The sequence below is a fragment of the Narcine bancroftii genome, chromosome 1, assembly GCF_036971445.1.
Source record: "Narcine bancroftii isolate sNarBan1 chromosome 1, sNarBan1.hap1, whole genome shotgun sequence".
Taxonomy (NCBI): domain Eukaryota; kingdom Metazoa; phylum Chordata; class Chondrichthyes; order Torpediniformes; family Narcinidae; genus Narcine; species Narcine bancroftii.
The window spans coordinates 87,963,704-87,988,184 of NC_091469.1; the positions used below are offsets into that span (position 1 = coordinate 87,963,704).

The following is a 24,481-nucleotide window of genomic DNA, read 5'->3' on the forward strand; positions in this document are numbered from 1 at the left end:
AATATCAAAAAAACCCAGGATGGGAAATAACTTTTTCCCACAGGCTGTGAGATTGATGAAGAGTATCTTGTAACTAAGTAAATCATCCCAAAATATTTACATATTGATCTCAAATTATACCTTTATATACATTTGTGATTATTAGGTGTGCATGTCTGTGTGTGTGCCATGGTCCAGAGAAACACTATTTCGTCTGGTTGTACATGTACATTCAGATGATAATAAACTTGAACTTGACTTGACTACTTTGTTCAGGACAATTTCCAATAATCATTGTTCATCATCCAATTTCACACAGTGGGTCACTGAGAATATTGGTTATGGCATGAGAAAATATTGGCAGGAATTAATTTCATCACCCATGCTGTGCCAGAAGGTCGGTGAGTGAAAGTGAATACTTGAGTTGCTGATGTATGATTACAGACTGAATTGCCTTAATTTGCATTCATATCTGTGAGGGAATCAGGCTTTGGACAATGACAAGAAAGAACATTAAGGAGAATTGAAGGATTTTAAAAATTTGAGAAGGGAAGAGAATAAATCACCATTTTTACTTGACCTCCAGCTTGTTATTTTGCATTATTTTTCTATCTAATTAAATTCACTGAGTTCAACATGTTGATTAATCTTAAGGACATTCAAATTATTAATGGGTTTTAGGGAATAGTCAAGTTATTCCAGCCAAATTGTTGACGGACAGAAATATTGGTCAACAGAGTGCAAAGCCATATTTATCTTTATCAATTTAACTTTCAATTCCTGAAAATGTCAGACCAAATAAGAGAATGAACAATTCACAGTCTGTGTGGAGAAGACATTCACCAATTAGAGATCAGAATCTCAACTAGGTTAAATCCTGCCTCATTTTTTCGATTCCTGATTTCACTCATGATTTCCAGCATCTCTAAACAAGCAAATGCCTTAGAATTCTTATTTTTCATCTATTTTTGCAACCTCTCAGTTAATAAATTCATGTCCGGACTAATCTTAAATCAGTCGTTGACTGATCTTATTTTCACCTCTTTTTTTTTCTTTGTTTTAAAGTTTGTTGCCTGCTGACATGCAAGTCACATCTTGCCAGTCATGTTTCAGAACAAGAGAGTAAATTATTGCACATTAGTCTAGTATGAGAACTATTTTTAAAACTTCCATAATGAAAGGCAATGTGTTATTTGCAAAATCAGAACCTTATTTTGGGTGTTTTCTTTTTTACCATAATACTTTTGAAAGCAAAGAAATGTGTTCAACAAGAAAATAGTTATATGCAATTGTTGCAAGAAAAAAGAGACAGTGATGGAACTTTATGTTATAATTTAAAATGATTTCATTGAGTACAAAATAGAAAGTGACCTTGGAAAACTGGAATTGAATCTTTATTTCAAACATTCGATTACAAACTGTGGCCAGGGCCCACACATTGTATTCCAATTCCAAAACTCGCTTCTATTGAAACACACTGGAGCAGAATTCAACTCAGCCTCTACAATATTCTACATTTAACGCAAATGGCAAAGAACAAACTTATGGACTTTCAGCTACTGATTTACAAGTTATTAAGGTGGCATCATCAAAGTATTAAAAAAGACAGCTTTGCACAAGTCAACAAAAGTATTTTTGCACCTGAATACTCATCCTGGGTTTTGAAAATTATTTTATCAATCATTCTACCAATTGCTGGATATCAAACAATGTCAATAATATTTCAACGGCAAAAGAAAAGATTGAGTAGAATGTGGAAATGTCAATGAACCACTGGTAACAAGGAACTGGGAATCACCATCAATATTATCCTGTCAAAACAGAACAAATGGTTAAAAACTTATACTAGTCCAATCCTCCTTCCTTTGAAAGCCATGCCAGTTAACTTAAAACTGTTGGAACAGTCTCAACGGCTGCATTGTATTGTGATATGGTAGCTGCAAAGCGTCAGATCGAAGGTCAGTATGGAGGATGAGTAAAACTGCTGAGATCACTGTTATCTCCGTTCCCTCTATAAATGGAATCACAGGGAGCAATGCTTAAAGAGAGCTCATAGCATCATCAGGCCGGTAGTATCTTTGAGATATTATCTTCAAGGAAGAGTTAAAGAAGTATTAAAAACCAGGACAGCCAGGTTGGGAAACAGCTTCTTCAGGAAGGTGGTGAGACTGTTGAACAATTCTAAAATCCCATATATATCTTTACTTTGGATCACTATATATGTCATTGGTGTCTAGGGTATTGTGTGTGCGTGTGTGTGTGTGCGTGTGTGTGTGTGTGTGTGTGTGTGTGTGTGTGTGTGTGTGTGTGTGTGTGTGTGTGTGTGTGTGTGTGTGTGTGTGTGTGTGTGTATAAATACATACATACATATATTTATATATAAATGCATACACTATGACTACAATCAGTGAGGATTGGTAAGAGCTTCTCCTCCACAATCTCCATCAGTTCCAGAGCACCCACAGGCCTGTGTTCTTAGCCAACATTTTACTCACTTTACACCTATGAGTGTGCAACTCAGTAAGACAATAACACCATCTACAAATTTGCTGACAATACCACGGTAATAGGTTGCATAAAGGAAGGAGATGAGTCAGCGTGCAGGATGGAGATTGGAAACTTGGCTGAATGGTGCACCAACAACAACAACCTTGCATTTAATATCACCAAAACTAAGGAGCTAATTGATGAGCTCAGGAAAGGAAAGTCAGAGGTCTACAATCCAGTGATTATTGGGGCATCAGAGGTGGAGAAGGTCAGCAAATTTAGGTTTTTGGGAGTCACTATCTCAAAGGATCCTTCCTAGACCAACACATCAATGTCATTCAGGAGTTTGCAGATGTTTGGTATGACACCAGAAACCTTGGCAAATTTCTGTAGAGGTGTGGTAGAAAGTGTCCTGACTGGCTGCATTATAGTCTGGTATGGGAACACCAATACCCCTGAGCATAAAGCCCTCCAAAAGGTAGTGGTCACAGCCAAGGACATCGCAGGAAAAACCCTCCCCACTACATCTACATGGAATGCTGCCATATAGAGCAGCACCAATCATCAAAGACCCGGACCACCCAGCACATGCTCTGTTCTTGCTACTGCCATGAGGAAAGAGGTACAGGTGCCACAAGTCTCCCACCAACAGGTTCAGGAACAGATACTACCCCTCCGCCATCAGACTCCTCAACAACAAACTCATCAGGGACTCATTTAAAGACTTTTGCTTGTGCACTTAGTGTAATTCTGCCATGTCCACAGGAAAAAGGATTCTCAGGGTTGTCTGTGATGTCATGTAGGTACCCTGATAATAAATCTGAAATCTGATCTGAAGATACACTCCTTCATTGGCTTGTATACGTGTATGTACAATCAGATGCTAATGAACTTGAACTTGAATTTAAGCTAAAATAATAAAATAAAAACCTGAATTATTTTGAATAACATATTGTTTGAAAGAGGTTGAAGTATTGATACTTACAGTGGCTTAACAGAATGGAAATATTTCCCAATCACTTCACAGGCATCAATGAACTAGAAAAAGCTTATTTTTCAAAATTCACATGAATTTCTGCCCTCCCTTGGTGTTGTCCAGATACTGGTTATTGAATTCCACACTGATGGCATTTTTGCTGCAAAAGATCTTGTGTCACCACATGTCTCATATTTATAAAATGAATGGTGATTGGAATTCATTCCCTGTCCTTAAAATAGAATTATTTCTCATCATTAACTTATATACAAATTAAAATGTATAATTTTCTGCAGAACATATTGGAGTTTGTGCTGGTTCAGTGTGTTTTACAGTAACTGCATCTTGGTATGAATCTAAATTCTGTACTGGAAAAGATGAGCTGGGTTCTGATCGCTACACTCACCTCTCTGGTCTTGTTGCCCTCGATCAAGTGGTAGAGTGGTACGGTACGAGTGATCTCCAGCAGCACAGGAGTAGGACTGGCCTGATCCTTGCCTTGCCGGTGGCAAAGATGGCATGTAGAAGGGCACTGCCCTTTCTCCTCACACTCAATCTCCACACCAGTTATGGGTTGGTCATCTGACAGCATCTGGGCACCCAGCAAACTAGACAGGTAGGAAATGAATGGTATCGATTTGACGATTTTCTTGTTTCCCAACTCAGTTGTTTCTGAAAGTTAAATGAAAAGCAAATATTAAAGAAAACAGATTTTAGCAAAATGAGTTAGAGGATCAGGTAATGATTTCAATGCCATTTTGAAAGCCATGGAAGTATTTCAGATTTTATTCTTCTGAGCTTAGAGAATACAGTATGAAAAACTAATCAGCATTCTTCTGCCTGCAGTGACATGACAAGTTGCAAGATTGTTCACACATTAACTAAAGCACTATTTACCCAAACACATACAATTGAGACCTTATGTATTTGAACCAATGCACTCAATAAATCCCATAACATGCATACTAAGGTGAAGTGAGAAAGTTTATTTTGTCTTTAGTTTGACTTTATGAAACTACTAAACATCGCAGCTCCTTTATTTTGCCTGAGGTCTGGCAAAATCTAAATGTTATATCGCATTTTATATCATGCCAATTAGCAGATGATGACAAAGCTGCAGTTTGACAGGAGACTTCATGTTTGACATTGTGGAATTGCAAGGATCAGGAAAATGAAGGGAAATCACAGTGTGATGGTAAACCTGGGATCATGACTGGAAAATGTTGGGATCGCAGTTTATGAATTGAACTTGTTTTGTGAAGGTCGTTGGTTGCACTGCACTGATATAGTACAACTGAAGGGTGCATTTTATATGAATAAAAAAACAAAATTCCAATGACAACAGGAAATCATACTCAGTGATGTGAAAAAATATGAGAATGAAAATTAATAACATTGGTTTCCATTGGATTAAATGAGATTTTAAAAATCTTCAGATAAGAAAACATGACGCGAGTAAACATTTCAGAAGCAATGTGCTCGTGTTCCTGACCGACAGTGATTAGAGATGGTTGTGGATCAGCAGCACTCAACTACCTCACTTCTTCTTCATGTTCATTCTACCACAGTATTTGTCTGAAAAGGTGGGGATCTTGCAGAAAGCAAAAAGCAGAGCAGCATTATTCTGCATTATTGCCTTCCTGCCCACATTCCAAAACAACGGTAGGTCACAACAACATGTCGATAAAGAGGTCCTCACACATGATGGACGGAGATTTCCTAACTGTGTTTCAGTGTTAAGAATCCTAGTGGCAATATGCATCCAACACTTAGATTGGGGAAGCTGCCACTGAACCTGTGACAGGTTAGAACTGTCACAGAAACAACAATCCTATGAAGTAGAATGGAGAAGAGGGGCCACAGAAGAAAAAGGTATAAAGATTTCATTTTTTTTTAATGTTCACTTGTGATCCAACAACATCCTTGCACTCAAGGTCACCAAAATTAAGGAGCTGAATGTTGACTTTTGGAAGAGAAAGCCAGAGGTATATAATGCAGTGATCTCTGAGGGATCAGAGGTGGAGAGGATGAGAAAATTTACATTCTTGGGAGTCACTATCTCAGAGGACCTTTCCTGGACCCAATATACAAATGTTATTGTGAAGAAAGCACATCAGTGCCTCTACTTTCTCAGGAGTTTGCAGAGGTTTGGTATGATACCAGAAACCCTGGCAAATTTCTACAATGGTGTGGTGGAAAGTGTGTTGACCGGCTGCATCATGGTCTGGTATAGAGAAACCAATACTCCTGAGCATAAAGCCCTCCTAAAGATAGTGGACACAGCCCAGGGCATCACAGGCAAAACCCTCCCCACTATAGGGAACATCTACAAATAATGCTGCTCTTGGACAGCAGCAGCAATCATCAAAGACCCTTTCTACCCAGCACTGTTCTGTTCTCGTTGCTGCCATCAGCCAAGAAATATAGGTGCTACCCCTTGTAGAACTCATCGAAAGAATCAAAGACTTGTTGATCCAAACCAAGGCTTTTATTAGCAAAAGACAGGAGCTCTTCACAGGTGGCCGACCAGTCCGGAATGATCCGACCTGGCTAGGGACACAACCCTTTAAGGCCCAGACAGTAGGTGTGGCTTAGCTCTCAGCCAATCGCTGTAAGCACAGTCTAGATACTGTAACTATATACACTATATAGATTGGTGATAGATCTGTACTATCACACCCCTCCACCATCAGTCTCCTCAACAACAAACTCAATCAGGGACTCATTTAAGGACTCTTATTTGTGTATTTTATTGATTTTTTAAAAATCTTTCAGTATTTCAGTCACTGTTTCCATTCATTATCTGTTTACAGTTCTTTATTTGTTTACAAGTGTATGCTCTGTACAGATTTTTTGCACTACCAATAAATAGTAATTTTGCCTCACCTGCAAAAGAAGAATCTCCAGGTTGTATGGGATGTCATGTATGTACTCTGACAATAAATCTGAAATCTGATCTGATTACAATGTATTTAGAGCATTATATAAACAGACAGTGGGTTTACTTTTGTCATTATTTTTTGAATATCTTTCAAAGTTTGTCAGAAACATTTGATCACTCTGACAGTTAGTTGAATTTGGACAGTTTAGTCGACCATCCCTCCATGAACCTCAGTGGGGACTTGCAATCAGAAGGCAGAGGTTCTCTGAGAACTTGTGTTGCTGAAGATGAAAACACTCCAGGGGAGACTGAGAATAAGGAAGCAATCAGAGTCTTCATCAGGTGGACAATCGCTCTGCCGATGTTCTTGGACCAATGCACAAAAGTTGGAAGTATTTTTATTAAGAAGCAGAAAAACATGCAATGAAACAATTGCAAAATTAAAATGAAAATTGCCAACTGCAAACGGAGAAAAACCAAAGTGGTTATCCAATATTAAAACCAATGACATCAGTGAGGACTAGAATTAGCAAGTAAATTGCAATTATGAAATGCATTCATTCTTTAAACCTCAGGTCTTCATGTTTGACAGCTTCATTAAGAGTTATTTGAAAAAAATAATGATATTCCAAGATTTAGAAAATGATAAAGTTAAAACAGAAAATGATTTGTGGTTTCAAGTTTAAATTATAAAATGTATTTTTAAAATTGAGAGATATAGCATGGTTACAGGTCCTTTGAGCCCTCGAGCCCAGCCCGCAGCACCCAAATACACCCATGTGACCAATTAGCACACAGAGGAAACCCATGCTGACATGGGGTGAACATACAAACTCCTTACATGCAGTGGCAAGTCAAGCCCGAATTGTTGGCACTGCAATAGCGTTGTGCTAACCAGTTCGCTAACTGTGTTGTCCAAGTGAGAAATATTGCGACAAATTTTCAACTTCATGCATTAAATTCATGAAAGATAATAAATTTGCTTTGTGTAAAAGTCAGCCAATCAAAACCACAGATTTATGACTGGGCAGTAAACAGAACATCTACACCAGTTTCACCAACAGCAGGGGAATTATTGAAGTAAAATATTGCTTCAAGAAAATATCACCATGTATAATTATTAATATTATATATTGTGTACTAATTGTTGATTTATTGTATGTATCATGGTTTTTAAATGTTATAATGAGGTGACCAGAACTGAACACAATACTCGAAGTGAGTTCTCACCAGAGATTTGTACTGTTGCAACTTGACTTTTCTACTCTCCCCTTATTAATGAAGCCAAACCTCCCATAGGCCTTCTTAACTATCCTATCAACCTGTGCGGTGACTTTGAGAGATGTTTGCATTTGGACCCCAAAATCCCTCTGTTCATCCACACTCCATTAACCCTGTACTCAGTCTTCTGGTTTGTCCTTCCAAAAAGCATCACTTCACACTTATCCAGATTGAACATCATCTGTCACTTTTCCACTCAACTCTACATCCTGTCTATATCCTTTTGTAAGCTACGACAACCTTCAGCACTATCCACAACTCCTCCAACCTCTTATCCTTCACAGTTTGTATGTTCTCCCCATGTCTGCATGCATTTCTCTTGGGTACTCTAGTTTCTTCCCATATTACAAAGAAATACAGGGGTTAATAAGTTAATAGGTCCCTTTTAAGATGGCCAGAAGCATGTAAATAATGTGGAGAGGTGGAAAGAGAGGGGTTTCCAGATTCAGGAAGGTGAAGTGAGGGAGTGAGGATGAAGATAAGGCCAGAATATAAGAATTTATAACTTTTCGAAGCTGGATGAGGTAAAAGTATGAGGCATGGAGAAATTTGAAAACACAGCTGAAAAACTTTTAAACATAAAGCATTTCTCTACATGAATCATGTGTATTTCAGAGCAGAGAATTAATGGGGAAGTGGACTTGGGTTTGAGTTAAATTGGATTAATCTCAACTGTTGCTGTATAAAAGATTTTGTGCCATGAGTCATTCTTTGCAACCATGATGTTTGGCAGTTTATGTCGCAGAATAATCCATTGTGTTGTTGGTCTGTGCCATTTATGGCAGAAGATGGTTTTATACACAGCAAAACCTGAGGCTCATGATCAGCGATTACCCCAACTCGCACACCCACCTCCCAACTCAGCAAAAGAACAGTAACCAAGGAAATTAGGTGGACAGGTTATGTTGGGCAAACAGAAAAAAATCGACCAGTCGAACAGAAATGCTGATCATCCATCACGGAGAGAGAAATGGCATGAATCACATGGCTGAGGAAGGAAAATGAATCAGAAGATCTGCCAGAGATTGATGTTTCAGCAGCTTTTCCATGATATGTTCACAAACCGGCAGCAAGAACAAAGGCTGCAGCTTAATCCCCATGGACAGAGCAGACAAAGTTCTGCAATGTTTAATATCACTTTCCTAAATCTGACAAATGGATAGAGTAAATCCAAGCAGGCTTTGTTATACTGAGATTAGGAGAGATAAAATCTAAAAGACGTGGCATAAGGGTGAAAGAGGAAAAGTTTAAAGGGAACATTGCTGAGTATTTCTACATGCAGAAAGTGGTGGGAGTGTGGAATGAGCTGCCAGGTGAATTGGAAAATGCAGGATCAATTTAGAAATTTAAGAAAAATGTGGATAGGTACATGGATGGGAGGTAATGGAAGGATTTGGATCGAGTGCAGGTCAGTGGGTCTAGGGCAGTGGCTCTCAACCTTCGTTTTTCCACTCATATATCACCTTAAGTAATCTCTATGAGCACCTATGACATAAGAGTAGGCCATTCACCCACTCAAGTCTTGCTTCTTTGTATGATCATGGCTGGTCTATTGTGTCCTCCTCTCTCACCAGTTCCTCAATCTCACAAAGATTTATCCATCCAAATCACACTTCTAAAAGTCCTTTTGTAAATTAAAAAATATATATATTATCCAGTTGTTTAACTTCACTCTTCCTTTCCAACCTGTTTTTTTGCTACAGTTTCCTCTTGAGTTTTCTAGAAAGTGGTGGAAAGTGAGTCCAAGTGACGGAGTCGACACACTTCACTATTCTGTTAAATAAGTGGAAGCAGGCACATCAATTATCCCATTGCTGTGCCTGGATGCCAACTTAGAATGGCAAAGCCAAGCCCAGTTATCGAGATATTTTGCAATGTCACGGCTATCATATTTGCTTCTCAAAGCTACTCTTTGTAATTATAGTAAAATATAACAGATAAGATGATTTACTAAGCCCTTTGAAGGGTCATGAAGGACAAACACCCTTCTTTATGAGAGAGAGAGAGTGAGAGATGAGGAAAGAGAGAGTTTGGTGAGATGGGTGTAAAAAAAGAGACAGAGGCAGATGGGAGTGCAGGAAGGGAAGATATTAAGAGAGAGAGAAAGAGAGCCACAAGAATGAGGTTGTGTGTTCTGGCCTCACAGTCTCCTGTTATGAATACAGCTTACCAGTGGTTCTCAACCTTTCTCTTTCCACTCAGATACCATTTTAAGTAATCTCTATGCCATCAGTGCTCTGTGATTATTAAGGGATTGCTTAAGGTGGGAAGGCAAGGTTGAGAATCACTGCTCTCGACCTAGTTGTTACTGAAATATTCTGCATGAGAAAAATTATCATTGACCCATTTCCTTTGGAGTTATGAAACTGTACACATAACGAGTCAATTAGGTATGATTAAAACAGTGGTTTTCAAACTTTTTCTTTCCACGCACATACCACCTTAAGCAATCCCTTACAGTCACAGAGTACCAATGGCACAGCGATTACTTAAAGTGGAATGTGCGTGGAAAGAAAGAGGTTGAGAACCACAGCTTTAACCCATTTTTTTTCAAAATAAACCTGCTATTTACTGAACTTGCACCCACCTTTGAGGAGCATATATGGCTTCTTTCTGAAATTGTCCTGGTGGCATCGAGTGCTTTGTCTTAAGAAGTAGAAGGTGATTTGGGATAAGTGCCTCAAGATCATTTGGATCTGTAGAAGCTTTAGTGATTGGACCACTGTTGAGAATACCTTCAAGTTCACATAAAACTGTAAAAACTATCCTCATGGAGACTTTACACCTTTAAGGTGGAATTAAGAACACTGAAGACGCTGTTTACATCCGGTACCGCATGGACGGCAGTCTCTTCAATCTGAGGCACCTGCAAGCTCACACCAAGACACAAGAGCAACTTGTCCGTGAACTACTCTTTGCAGACGATGCCGCTTTAGTTGCCCATTCAGGGCCAGCTCTTCAGCGCTTGACGTCCTGTTTTGCGGAAACTGCCAAAATGTTTGGCCTGGAAGTCAGCCTGAAGAAAACTGAGGTCCTCCATCAGCCAGCTCCCCACCATGACTACCAGCCCCCCCCACATCTCCATCGGGCACACTGAACTCAAAACGATCAACCAGCTTACCTATCTCGGCTGCACCATTTCATTGGATGCAAGGATCGACAACAAGATAGACAACAGACTCGCCAAGGCAAATAGCGCCTTTGGAAGACTACACAAAAGAGTCTGGAAAAACAACCAACTGAAAAACCTCACAAAGATTAGTGTATACAGAGCCGTTGTCATACCCACACTCCTGTTCGGCTCCGAATCATGGGTCCTTTACTGGCATCACCTACGGCTCCTAGAACGCTTCCATCAGCGTTGTCTCCGCTCCATCCTCAACATTCATTGGAGCGTCTTCATCACCAACATTGAAGTACTCGAGATGGCAGAGGCCGACAGCATCGAATCCACGCTGCTGAAGATCCAACTGCGCTGGGTAGGTCACGTCTCCAGAATGGACGACCATCGCCTTCCCAAGATCGTGTTATATGGCGTGTTCTCCACTGGCCACCGAGAAAGAGGTGCACCAAAGAAGAGGTACAAGGACTGCCTAAAGAAATCTCTTGGTGCCTGCCACATTGACCACCACCAGTGGGCTGATATCACCTCCAACTTTGCATCTTGGTGCCTCACAGTTCGGCAGGCAGCAACCTCCTTTGAAGAACACCACAGAGCCCACCTCACTGACAAAAGACAAAGGAGGAAAAACCCAATACCCAACCCCAACCAACCAATTTTCCCAGGCAACCGCTGCAACCGTGTCTGCCTGTCCCACATCAGACTTGTCAGCCACAAACGAGCCTGCAGCTGACGTGGACATTACCCATCCATAAATCTTCATCCGCGAAGTCAAGCCAAAGTTAAGTTAAGTTAAGAACACTTTGATTTGCTCTCAATAATCTTTTCCCTCCACCTCCTTACACCTATAGGAGTGTATTGCGTATCTGATCCTGATTCCAGCTTTCAATTGCCTCTTTCAACTTGCTTTGAGTTCTCACAAAATTAGGGCTGTTGTCAGATTGTATTTCCATCACTTGACCACATCTGGCTAAAAAATGCCGCAGGGCATTAATAAAAGAGTCTGTGTTAAGAGATAACGCCACTTCAATATGAATTGTTCAAATAGCTAAACAGACCCTGAAAAATCAACTCACTCGACTTCATGAGGAAACTGGCCTCTCCTGGATTAAATGCTTACCCTTAGCTTTAATTAGGACTCTTACAGCTCCTCGTAAGGACCTTGCTGTCTCACCATATGAAATGATGTTTGATCTTCCTTACATGGGATTCCACACTGATACCCCTACCCCTGAGGCTAATGACCAGTACATATCTAAATATTTACAGGGACTTTCTACTTCTCTGTATGACTTATGACAGAAGGGTTTATTAGCTCAAAACCCACCCCTGGACTATCCTATTCATTCTGTTAAACCTGGTGATTCGGTATATGTGAAAGCATGGCAAGACCATAAACTAAAACCGATATGGGACGGCCCTTATTGTGTACTTCTGATTACAGACACTGCAGTGCGAACAAAAGAAAAGGGGTGGACTCACATACAACGCATTAAACAAGCTAACCCACAAACTAAAGACGTTGAGAATACACCCTCCACCTGGCGTGCAGTCTCGCATCCTTCTGGTCTGAAAGTTACGCTACGCCGGGAAAAAGTGCTGTAATGTTATTTTTATTATTTGCTGTATTGTTTTTCTGCTGGTTTCCAGTTTTTGGGAAACCACCCAATTGTGTACAATGTATTAAGTCCTCCTGGACTAGGGGCAGCAGAGGTGAAAATTACTTTGAGGAATGGACGTTTACCTTTAGAATGCAGACAGGGCACAGGTATAGACTATATTCATAGTAGGGTACCTTATTTAGTATGGTTTAATTTAGGATCCCAACATGGACCAGGGAAACAGACCTGCCCTAGGGGAGTGGATTGGGTTGACGTCCTGACTTCTACAGATATTAAAGAGTGCTAAAATTATGGTACAAAGAAGATGGTGGGAAAATGATAGGCAGAACATTAGTCAGGGCTATATCTGGAGTAGGGATGAAGGGGGTATATATGCTAATGCTCGGAGACAAGCTGCTACTCACAGGTTAGGTAACAATAAACGCTCCCCCCAACTTGGCATCTTGTAAATCATCCTTTGGGTCACGAATGCATTCCAAAGGCTAAAGGGAAGGCTAAAGGCAAGGCTAAAGGCAATCACTATAAGGGCGATTCAAGTTGTAAACGGCTCAGGCTGTTCCAGACTACCACAGCTGTTTGGCATTTAAGCCGACTCCAGGCAGTTTTGAAGATTCTCACCAAACAGACAGCGATGGCCTTGATTTATTGGCTGAAGAACAACGATGGATACGAGCTACAGCTTATCAAAACCGTGTGGCTCTCGATTACTTGTTAGCTGCTGAGGGCAGCGTTTGTGGAAGATCGATTAATGACGACGGTCACAATGGTCAGGCGGTTGAACTTTTTACTGGTGACTGGAGGTGGATACAAACAGCCCTTATAGCAATTGGACTCATTACTTTAGCCATCATGAAACTTCCCTGCCTAATGACTTGTGTGCAGTTTTTAATTCAACGGACCCCTCGTCAGATCACTACAACCCAAAGGATGTATGTTTCCCAAACTCCGTCTGATGATGCTGAGATTACAGTTCGTTTACTGACTCGCTGGGAAAAAGACCAAGTTTCCATTTGAGAATTTAGTAAGCGTAGCTAAAGAAAAAGTGGGGATTGTGAGAGATAATAGATTATAGGAAGTAAAGTTAATATGAATGAAATAAAGAATAATAGACTAGACTAGAGGAAGTTAAGTAAGTGCTGAATAGGGATGAAGGGTTACACAAGTACAATAGAAGAAAGGTCTTATAGAAAGAACTAGCAAGTTCTGCATATAAATTAGTAAGTCCTGGGAGTTGAGAGGTGTGAATAAGGACAAAGGCAGATTCATGAATAAGGACAATGACATGATGGGACCCAGACAGGATACCCCATGGTCTTCCAAGTTTACAGAAACTGCATGTAGGCAGATAGAATTACCAGATGCCAAACAAATCCAGGAGGCAGAAAAATGTTAAAGGGGGGAGGCGTATCTCTACACTGAAATGAACTGTATAAAAGTTGGGTGAGCCCCAGTATGTGTGTGTATTCCCATGGTAAGAGGAAGCACCCAACTTTGCACTGTTGTACAATAAATGTTCTTTGTTCTCAATTTTTGTCTTGAGCGAAATCTGTGAAGGTACTTCTGTTTCTCACAACAGGAATTCACTGACTGTGTGTAGTTTAGATGGCTGGCCCCTCTTTTGGTTCTACCCCATCTATCCCAATATAAACCCTGGTTTTCCCACCTTACCTCAGATTCACCAGAGGACTATTGTATGTACTATTGATCGTAAGCTATTAAAAGTGTGTTGGTGCTCCTCTCAAGTCTCAGAGTGCAATCAGTTGCATTGCAATTTTAATAGCTGATTCACTGAGTTCTGATGACTGATGAGGCCAGTGTTTAATTTACACCATGAATTTCTGTTTACAGTGTGGTTTGGATCTACAAATCCCCAGCAGTCCATATTGTGGACTGAAGGGCCTGCACTGTGCTTCATTGGAAAGGTCGTGTTCTCTATGGGGAATTAATTGCCAGTTTTCATTCATTCAAAACATATTGGAATGGAGTACTTTATTCAAAGTGAACACAGCAAGATATTGTCAGGGCAATGCTTTAACGGCAACTTCATTCTTTGATGAAGAGCTCAAGACCGATATGTTGGCTATATATCTTAATCTTTGCTAAAGCACAATGTTTGACCTGCTGAGTTTTTCCAGCATTGTGTTTTTACTTCAATCATGGTGTCTGCAGACTTTCATGTTTTACTCCTCTGATGTCAGGGAGTATCAGTCTAGACCTGTGGTTCTCAACTTTTTTCTTTGCACTCACATCCTACTTTAAGTATTCCCTATGCAATAGGTGCTCTGTGATTAGTAAGGGATTGCTTAAAGTGGTATGTGGGTGGAAAGAAAAAGTTTGAAAACCATTGTTTTAATCGTACCTAATTGACTCATTATGTGCACAGTTTCTTAACTCCAAAGGAAATGGGCCAATGACAATTTGTCTTGAGCAAAATATTTCAGTAACATTGCGTCTCGAGCAGTGATTCTCAACCATCCCTTCCCACTCACATTCCACCTTAAGCAATCCCTTACCAATCACAGAGCATAGGGATCATTTAAAGTGGTGTATGAGTAGAAAGAAAAACGTTGAGAACCACTGTGCTAGACTCAAGCCCAGGAAATGTGAATGTCACTTTTATACTCATAGAAGCAAAAATATTTCTTGTTGAATTTTGAGACAAAATAACTCCTCTGTAGGTTTGACCTGAAAATGACTTATCGGAAATTACAGTTGATATTAAAATCTCTCCAATATTCCACAATGTGTCCAAGGTTATGGGTAAATTCACCAACTACCGATTGAGGTGTGCATTTCAAAACAACTCAGGTGAGGCAGCTCATAACCAGCACAAAAAGGCAAAGGCTGAGTTTGTGTCAATCTCTATAGCTCTCTTGTGCCTCCTAGTGGCTGAATATTGAATAGAATTGGCCATGACCAGTGAAACAGAAGTCAAGAGAAGCTGTGTATAATAATAAAGTGCTAGTGATCCTCCTGGCCACTAGAGAGAGTCAGAGACTAGTTTATTTGCAGCTCGTGGGATTCAAGATGGCTACCTCCACATGGTCATGAATCTAGCTAATAATTATAATTGTTTTAAAAGAACCCAAGCTGCTTTATTACAATAAAAAAGTATCACGTAGTACTAGGATTGGAAGAAACACCAGGAGTGTGCACAGGAGTGGAAGAAATACCAGGAGTGTATCACTCATTACCAACAGAGGTATGGAGGGTGTAAAGGCTCCTGATATTGTAAATTGGACTGAAAATGTCAAGCATGAGTTCAAACAAATACTCATGTTATACCTGCAAGCCATTGGACTCAATAGAAAACCTGATGAATGGAAGATTGCACTGCTACTTACTATAGCAGGACCTCAATCTCTAGAGGTTTTCAATACATTTGTTTTTTTGCCAAGGTAGAAGACCAAGGCACGTTCAACAAGGTTATCGAGATGTTTGTTGAAGACTGTTCACCAAAGTAAAATGAAACATTCAAGAGGTACGTGTTTCATTCATGTGTGCAACTGCAGGGAAAGATCTTTGATACTTTTTTAATGGACTTGAAATTAAAAGCAAGAACATACAATTTTTGATCACTGCAAGGCTCAATAATCCATGATCAAATTTTTTTCAGGATTATTGATAATAATGAGGGGCCCCTTGGAATGGAAAAATGCAAAAGGAGAGCCAGAACTGCTGTTTATTGGCCAGGGATAAATGCTGACATTGACAGGGTGGTTTCCAGCTGTGAGACCTGTCTGAAACATCATGCAAAGCAGGAAAAGGAACACATAATAATAACTGATGTACCAGGCTTGTACTGGATTATCCCCTGTATTTGGATCCTTGTGTGCAACTCGCTTCCTTATTTCATCTCACCCAACATCTCATGAAGGTCCATGGATTCTATGTCAAATAGCTGGGTGTCGGAGTCCTCATTGTTGTTTTCATTTTTGTGGTGGATCTTCTTCTTGTCAATTTTCTTCACTGGTATTACTGTTTTATTAATACCAGACTTGCACATCTTCACCCAGTGATTTGCTTTTCCACAGGTTCTATATTCAGAGCTGTATACGGGGCATTTATTTCAGTAATCAAAGGGGTGTTGTTCTGCCGCACTTCCTGCAGGTCTTAGGGGGGTTTGCATTTTTCTGATCATTTTTTATAGCGACAACCTTTCCTTCTCTTTGGTGTGGGTGGTCTGCATAGATAGGGATTTCATTTGTGTTCTCGTAACTTCGAAGGCTCTGGCTGTGTCTATAGCTTCAGCCAGCTTCAAGCTATCATTCCCTATAAGAAACTCTGAACGTCTCATATTAGTTGATCAACTAATCTTTCCTTTATATCCTTAAATTTGCATTTTGCAGCAACTATTTTTAGTCTAGTGAGGAAGTTATCAACAGTTTCATCAGTCTTTTGCATTAAGCCTTGAAATTCATTGCATTTAATTCTGTGATTAGACCTAGGTTAGGTTCAAGGTGAGAAGCAAACTTTGTAAATATCTGCTCTGGATCATGTTTCTCCACCTCTGTAAGCTCCCACCTATTAAATAAGTCAAGGCCTCGCTCCCCTGTCCAGAGAAGTATGTAACTGACCTTCTCTGCTGTTGCATTTTTAAAATAGCTTTTGAAAGCTAAATTGCACTCCTGCTGAAACCTTTTAAATGATTCAACATTATTTTCAGCCTCCCCATCCATCACTGGGTGAACTGCTGTTGCTCCAGCCATTGCAATATATTTTTCTCTTCTTCCCCTTCGTATTTTAGTGACTTACAATCATTTGTATGGCTTTATTCCGGTTCTCTTATACCATTTTCACCATGTTATGTCTCTGGGTTACTTGGGAGGTTTCTTAAATAACTTAGAGATGCAAGATTCAAATAACAAAAGAGACTTTACTTACTGATGCCTTCCACCATCACAGGAAACTGTTCACACTCACACATATACATACGCCCCACAGTGGTACACTACAGTGAGAAGGGTGTATTCTTACATGGATACAAAATACTTCATGTTAGCCTGACTATATAATAATTCCTATCATGTACTTTTTAAAAAAAAATATATAACTTATTTTTCTGATTTCTTGTCATAATTTTTTACTACTATATTGCACACAAAGCAAACTGTTTTGGTCAATCCAAGCATGCCTGGGCATGCAGTTAGTACAGGTGCTAGTGAAGCTAGAGAAAATAGCATAGAAGGCATTTAAATATGTTGAATTTTTTTTGGCAACTACAGGGAACCAAACTACATCCAGCTGATTGACAACATGTTTCAGGTATCCAAAACCATGAAACATCATGCAAAGCAGGCAAAGGAACACATGATAATAACTGAAGTACCAGGCTTGTACTTGGATTTGGATCCTTGTGTGCAACTCGCTTCCTTATTTTATCTCACCCAACATTATCTTTGTTTCAAAACCAATGACAATCTGTCATTGAAATATTATTTTCTGCATACGCCGTTGGATTTATTCCCTGCTGATTTTGGTGCAGTCAGTGAAGAATATGATGAAAAGTTTCACCAGAACATTGCGACAGTCGAAAAGCAGTATCAGGGCTACTGGTATCCATCAATGTTGGCCGACTATTGTTGGACCCTGACACGAGTACAAATGAAAATCAGCTGCAAAATATTTTTCGGTCAGTTAAACTAACACAATGTGTCAGCATCATGCAGTGAACTAGAATTCACTGTCTATGTATTGTTCAGATGGCTGGCTCCTCCCTCGGCTTCACCCTCGCCTATCCCCAATATAAACCCTTGTTTTCCCACCTTACCTCTGATTCTCCTGAGGACCATTGTGTCTACTGACCATTGATTGTAAGCTATTAAAAGTGTGTTTGTACTCCTCTCTTGTCTCTGAGTGCAATCAGTCATGTTACACATTATGTGATTAAATAGGCTAAATTCAATAAATGTTAATTTAATGTTTCTCCAGCTTCCTATGTGATACAACAATTCTGAAATTATCTTTGTGTTCATATTGATGCTATCATAATCCCCACTTTTTTTTCAGAAGGCAAACCTTTTGAAAAAAAAATTGTTGTGCAGTGTTATGGATGTTTAATGCAATATCAGGATCTGGTTGAATGTTATTTTAGAAATAAGAGATGAAGGCGACTTACAGTCTATAAAGTCCACTGCACCAATTTAAATCAGGTGATGTCATAGGGCTTCTGTTTGAAATCCCAATGACAGTCTGCTATTTCTTTGCAGCTCTTCCACGATACATCACGGAATGATTCACCATCTCTCTCACCTGATATAGGCATAGCCTGTCCAAACTTATCTAAAAATAGCCTGGCATTTTAATCCGACAGAGTAGGGTGGTTTCATCAAGGAATATTGACGATGAGTCAGTGCAATCCTCAGCTGCACATGACAATTCATTGGTCAAGAGCATAATGGACATCAAATGATGGTGTGGCATGCTGAGCGTAGCAGTTCATGCACAACTGTTGCAGCACCAGCGCCCCAGGTTCGAATCTAGTGCTGTCTGTAAGGAGTTTGTACATTCTCCCCATGACCGTCTGGACTTCCTGCAGGCACTCCAGTTTAAGAAATAACATTCAGGGGTTGTAGATCATTTGGGTGCAATTAGGTAGCACAAGTTCGTGGGCTAAATATTAGACTTGTATGTCTAAATGTAAAAATTAAATTTTAAATTTAAATTTATGATAGAGATCAAATGATAATGCTTTTGAGCTCTGTATACTTTGGATATACTTTGCATGCTGATGAAACAACTTTTCTTAGTTCTGATAAAATGTCATTGACCTGAACCATTAACATTTGTTACAGGAAGATCTGGTTCATGCCAGCTCACAGTACAGCTAGCCCTCAGTCTCATTTCCCCTCCTACTTCCTTGTAACCTGCTCACTCTCACATGGCTACCAACTCCCCTTTGAATCTTTTGCTGTTCAATGACACTAGGGGTTACTTGTAGGGCCCCATTAAGATTCTTGTGCATCTTTGGTATGTGGGCGGAAAGTAGAGTATGCAGGGAAAAGACACATCATCAAATGGGGGGGGGGGGAGGGTCATGGAAATTCAGCAGAGAACTGGATGACGTCGTATTCAAATCTGGAGGGTCCGAGCTGCGGAGCAGTGGCACTAACTGGTGAACCATTGTGCTAGTAATTCACACACCACTCTGATGCATTGGGTGGCCACTCTGATGCATTGGGTGGCCACAGCAGCAAAGCACAGAGCTCACCTTATCCTGCAGGTACAAAGGTTATTGTGATGGGAAATATGAGCCAGATCAACGATGATCTGCCCCATTGTTTAATTTCAACCAAAGTATGGCTCTCTTCGCATTGTTTGGCTTTATAAAATAATCTCCTTATACGTTCTTCCTCCAATGTTCTCGTCCACATTACATATAGTTACATATTCATGAGCAACTCCAAAATACACTTCTGAATATTTTTAATGACAAAAAAAATAGACATAAAGCATGGTAATAGGCCTTTCTGGTCTGTGAGCCTGTGCCATCCAAATACCCCAATTCATCATCAACCCACTGTGGTGATACAACCACTACAATGGCCGCTCTCTTACAAGCCTACTGCAGGGGAAATCTCTGCAGCTGCAGGTAGGTAGACCTGGGAGGCTGGCCCCACCTATTCGCTGTCAATCACCAACCCATATAAAGACTCGTGCTGGTCCTTTTGGTAGTCAGTCGAGCACGTGGAGCCAGGAAGGTACAGAGACCTTATGTGTATGAGTTTCAGCAGATTGAACCCTGTTTGTACAATCTATGAACTTTGTGTCTGAATTGTTTGCACAGCAGCACTCACACCCCCCCCCCCCCATACATTGGTGGGAGGAAACTAGAGCACCAAGAGGAAACCCAGGAAAACATGGGGTGAATGCACAAACTCCTTACAGATAACACCAGATTGGAACCCAGGTCGCTGGCACTGTAATAGCATTGAACTAACCGCTACACTAACCATGCTACCTGTTTTGAATCCACAGCTTATAAACCTCATGATATAGGTATCACATTCATAAGGTCTATTTTCCCTTTTGAACCCATTCCTGATTGCAGGTATTTATGGTTGTAATAGGCGTTGTGTGTCCATATTTAACATGAATACAGACCTGAACGTTTGCAAACAGTTATGGATTTATTTATTACACTCTTATGTGCCAAGGTACAGTATAGTCACCACAATCTTGTAAAAAATGAAGGGAAAACAGAAGAACGTCCCTTCAGTCAGAGAATGGTGGAGGGCTGCACTACCTCCATTCAGCACTACTTGTTTTTGCATGTTGCTCACCAGATGCCAAGCTTAAATCCTACATCCAGTTACCTGCTCTCCATCACAGCTCCCTGATGTTAAGTTCCAACTCCCAGAAGATTTTGGCACCAGTGGATTGGAGAAGGCTGATTTACATACCTAATCATTGGTGATTTAACAATGGCAATCAAAAATATGCACATTTTTCTAGACCAAAACATTTGATGAAATATTAATCTGCATTAAGCACATCTTGGGCTGTAAACCTCAAGTTCCAACTGCCATACATTAACACAATCCAAAATGAAAGGTGTCGATTGACTGAATTGAAAATAATTATATTTATAGATGTGGCAAAAATATGGATCCTCTGGGATTTCTTTCTCTCTTCCTCCTTAAGACAGTGTGTGTGTGTGTGTGTGTGTGTGTGTGTGTGTGTGTGTGTGTGTGTGTGTGTGTGTGTGTGTGTGTGTGTGTGTGTGTGTGTGTGTGTGTGTGTGTGTGTGTGAAAGAGAGATAAAAAAAAACAATTTCACTGTTCAATCTGAGGCTATCCTCCAGTGCTGCATTATTTCAACTTGTGTACAATCTCTTGCCCTATTCTTCACTGGCACCAGAAAGCAGAAAGCCCTGGACACTACAGCTCTGGATGTATGAAGGATTATGGGAAATTCTGGAAATCTTCAGCGGAACAACAAGGATTTGAAAGAAAATGGTCAAGGTCTCAACCTTAAACTGGTATTCTGTGGAGATCCTGCCTTCTCAACTTTGTTCCTGACCTCAGTTATTTCATTCGAGTGGTCTTGATGAAGTGGAAATTCACCCTTGCTACTTCATCGGGAATACGTGTACAGTGCTTCCATTCAGTGGTGTGGATACAGTAAGCTCCTGATATCCAGCACTTATGGGGATTGGAAGATGCCAGATAAGTGTATTTTCTGGTTGCTTGAAACTTTCTCTTGCAATGCCTAACCAGACCTATTTGCTGCCTCATGATCTGCTGATCTCTGCTCACCAGTCAAGTCTAATAAACAGATATCATGATGAATCCAACTGCAGTGCGAGGGGTAGATTTGCAAACTAATGGCAAGGTGCACTAATTTTAGACTTTCACATTTTATTCTTATTTAAATTTTTAATTATTTTCCTTTTTTTTGCCTGTTGTTTACATTCCTGATACCAGGGGTTTTATTGTATATTATGATATTGTGCATTTCACACCCCAAAAAATTAAAGAAAGCACAAGAGTTAATGACAACCAACTTGTGCTGGAGTTGGTTTCCTGCTTTGACTAGAAAGGAAAATAAAGCAGTTTACCAACTTGCAACAAGTGCCATTGTGTTCCACCCTCTGTCTTTCCATTCTCATCTTTCACACCCTATGTCCCATCGTGTCTCCTTCTAAATCCATCAAGCAGCCTCTTGTGGGCACTGAAGATTGATGCAATTCTTTGTCTAATGCATGATAGCAATCAAGAGTTAAATTCTGAGCAATCTCCTCTTCTTTACCAGTGGCTTCTAAATAATTGTTACAAATTTTGATTTAAAAGTAAAAATTGTCAGAAGCCTGCTATAAATCTGATGCCAAAAGTTAAAATCTTTTGTAGTCTAAATTACAAGTGGCAAGTTAAAAGCTGATCTAAATTACAACCCAGTGCAGGTATGCAGGCACATCATGGCCCTATCAGTTACACCATGTCCAGCAACTAATCATTTTCTTTTTACTCTTCCAAACCTAATCTTTAAAGTCAATCTGAAAAATGCTTTTCCAGCAAAACCGTGACATTTTAGGTTTCCAGTTTAACTGTTTCATCTTAGTTTAATCAGGAAATCTTTTTGAGACATGATCCATCACCAAGATAAATGACTAAAGTGATTGTGACAACAATGTCTTTTTTTTACATGGTCTCAAGGGATGTTGGAGAGTAATTCCAGATTTAGGCCATATTGAGCTGCAAAAATAATCACTTTTGTTGATGGAGAATTCTTGAAAGAAAATAAAACTATTTTCAAAGTGTACATCCAGCTCTTTTCGAGGCTCCTGGTGCCAGGGTCAAGGACGTCTCTGATCGAGTTCATAGCATTCTGGATGGGGAGGGCAAGCAGCTGGATGTTGTGGTCCATGTGAGGGCCAATGACACAGATACGTGTAGAGAAAAGGCCCTGAAGAAGGAATATAAGGAGTTAGGAAAGAAGTTAAAAAGCAGGTCTACAGGGGTGATAATCTCAAGATTGCTGCCTGTGCCATGCGCCAGAGATGGTAGGAACAGAAGGTTGTGGCAGATGAATGTGTGGCTGAAGAGTTGGTGCAGGGAACAGGGGTTCACATTTCTAATCATTGGGATCTCTTCTGGGGAAGTTCTGACCTCTACATAAAGGATGCACTGCACCTGAACTGGAGGGGGACCAATGTCCTGGTGGGCAGGTTTGCTGGAGCTGTTGAGGAGGGTTTAAACTAGTTTGGCAGGAAGGTGGGAATCAGAACATTAGGGTAGAAGGACAAAGGCATGATACTATGTGCGCTGAATTGGTGAGGAAGGACAGGCAGGGGACAGTTAGAGTAGCCAGTTAGAAGGGTTGAAATGTATCTATTTCAATACTATTAGGAATATAGGGGATGAACTTAGAGCATGGATCAGTACGTGGAATGAAAGTGTTGAAGCCATTACTGAAATTTGGCTGGAAGAAGTGCAAGATTGGATGATGCAGGTAGCTGGGTTTAGGTGTTTTGAAAATAATAGGATAGGAGGTAGAAAAGAGGGAGGGGGTAGCATTACTAGTATCACAGCTATAGAAATAGCTGTGGATAGAAATAGCATGGATAGTATCACAGCTATAGAAAGGCATGATGCTGCGGAGAGAATGTCCACTGAGTCAATGTGGGTGGAAGTTAGAAATAGGAAGGGAGCTATCACTGTGCTGGGTGTAGTCTATAGGCCCCCAAACAGTCCTTGGGACAATCAGGAGCCGATAAGCAGGCAGATTTTGGAATGGTGCAGGAAATACAGGGGTTGTAGTTATAGGTGATTTCAACTTATCTAGTATTGAGTGGCACCTCCTGACTGCAAGAGGGATAGAAGGGGCTAAATTTGTCAGGTGTGTACAAGAAGAATTCCTGACATAGTATGTGGACCATCCAACTAGAGGAGAGGTCATACTGGATCTAGTTCTGGTGAATGAACCTGGTCAGGTGGCAGACCTCTCGGTGGGGGAGCATTTTGGTGAGCATGACCATAACTCCTTTAGCTTTAACGAAGCCATGGCAAAGGAACGTACCTGCTGCGCTTCTCACCGAAGGAAAGTGGCAGTGGGAAAACGGAGTCAAAAACCTCGGTGGCCATCTTGCCGTGATTCGAATTCAAATTTAGTGCCATCATTATCAGAGGAGGAAGAAGGGCGGAAGAATGGGGCAGTAATTTTGCCATCTTTCAGTGCCATGAGGTCAACGCCATCTTGCCTTCCAGCACATCAGGAAGGAGGGGGCTGCTCAAGCGAGGACTACAGAGTCTCCAGGGTCCTAGCATTGATGGTTCTGGACCAAGACAGAACACATCAACTCAGCAACTCCATAGTTACTGTCAAGGTAAACGGACACACAACTAGATGTTTGGGAATACAAACTTAAATGGTATCCTTCCAATTACCATATATTTCTAGTGTCTCATTCGCACTCTACATGTATCCAAGAACATTGTACTGTACATTTGTCTTTTGAAAGGGGGAATTTTGTAAATTTTGTTTGCATGTGCTTAACAATTTGTGTGCTCTGGTACTCTTGGGTCTTGACTTCTTGTGTCACCTTAAAAGCGTGACTTTGGAGTATTCTGGTCCCATCCCTCCCATAATGGCTCAGAAGAGAGAGCCATTAAAATCAGAACCCACATGCAGCCTC

At 40.4% G+C, this 24,481-nt stretch overlaps 1 protein-coding gene across 19 annotated transcripts in view; it reads right to left on the bottom strand.

The window, feature by feature from the left end:
* The window catches only part of LOC138760976 (astrotactin-2-like), a 1,981,947-nt gene that overhangs the window by 610,760 nt on the left and 1,346,706 nt on the right, over positions 1 to 24,481 (bottom strand). For all 19 annotated transcript variants that reach the window (XM_069932424.1, XM_069932434.1, XM_069932420.1 and 16 more), the window contains one exon: positions 3,849 to 4,114. In XM_069932424.1, coding sequence (XP_069788525.1) covers positions 3,849 to 4,114 — 266 coding nt within the window. The remainder of the gene's footprint in view (positions 1 to 3,848; positions 4,115 to 24,481) is intronic.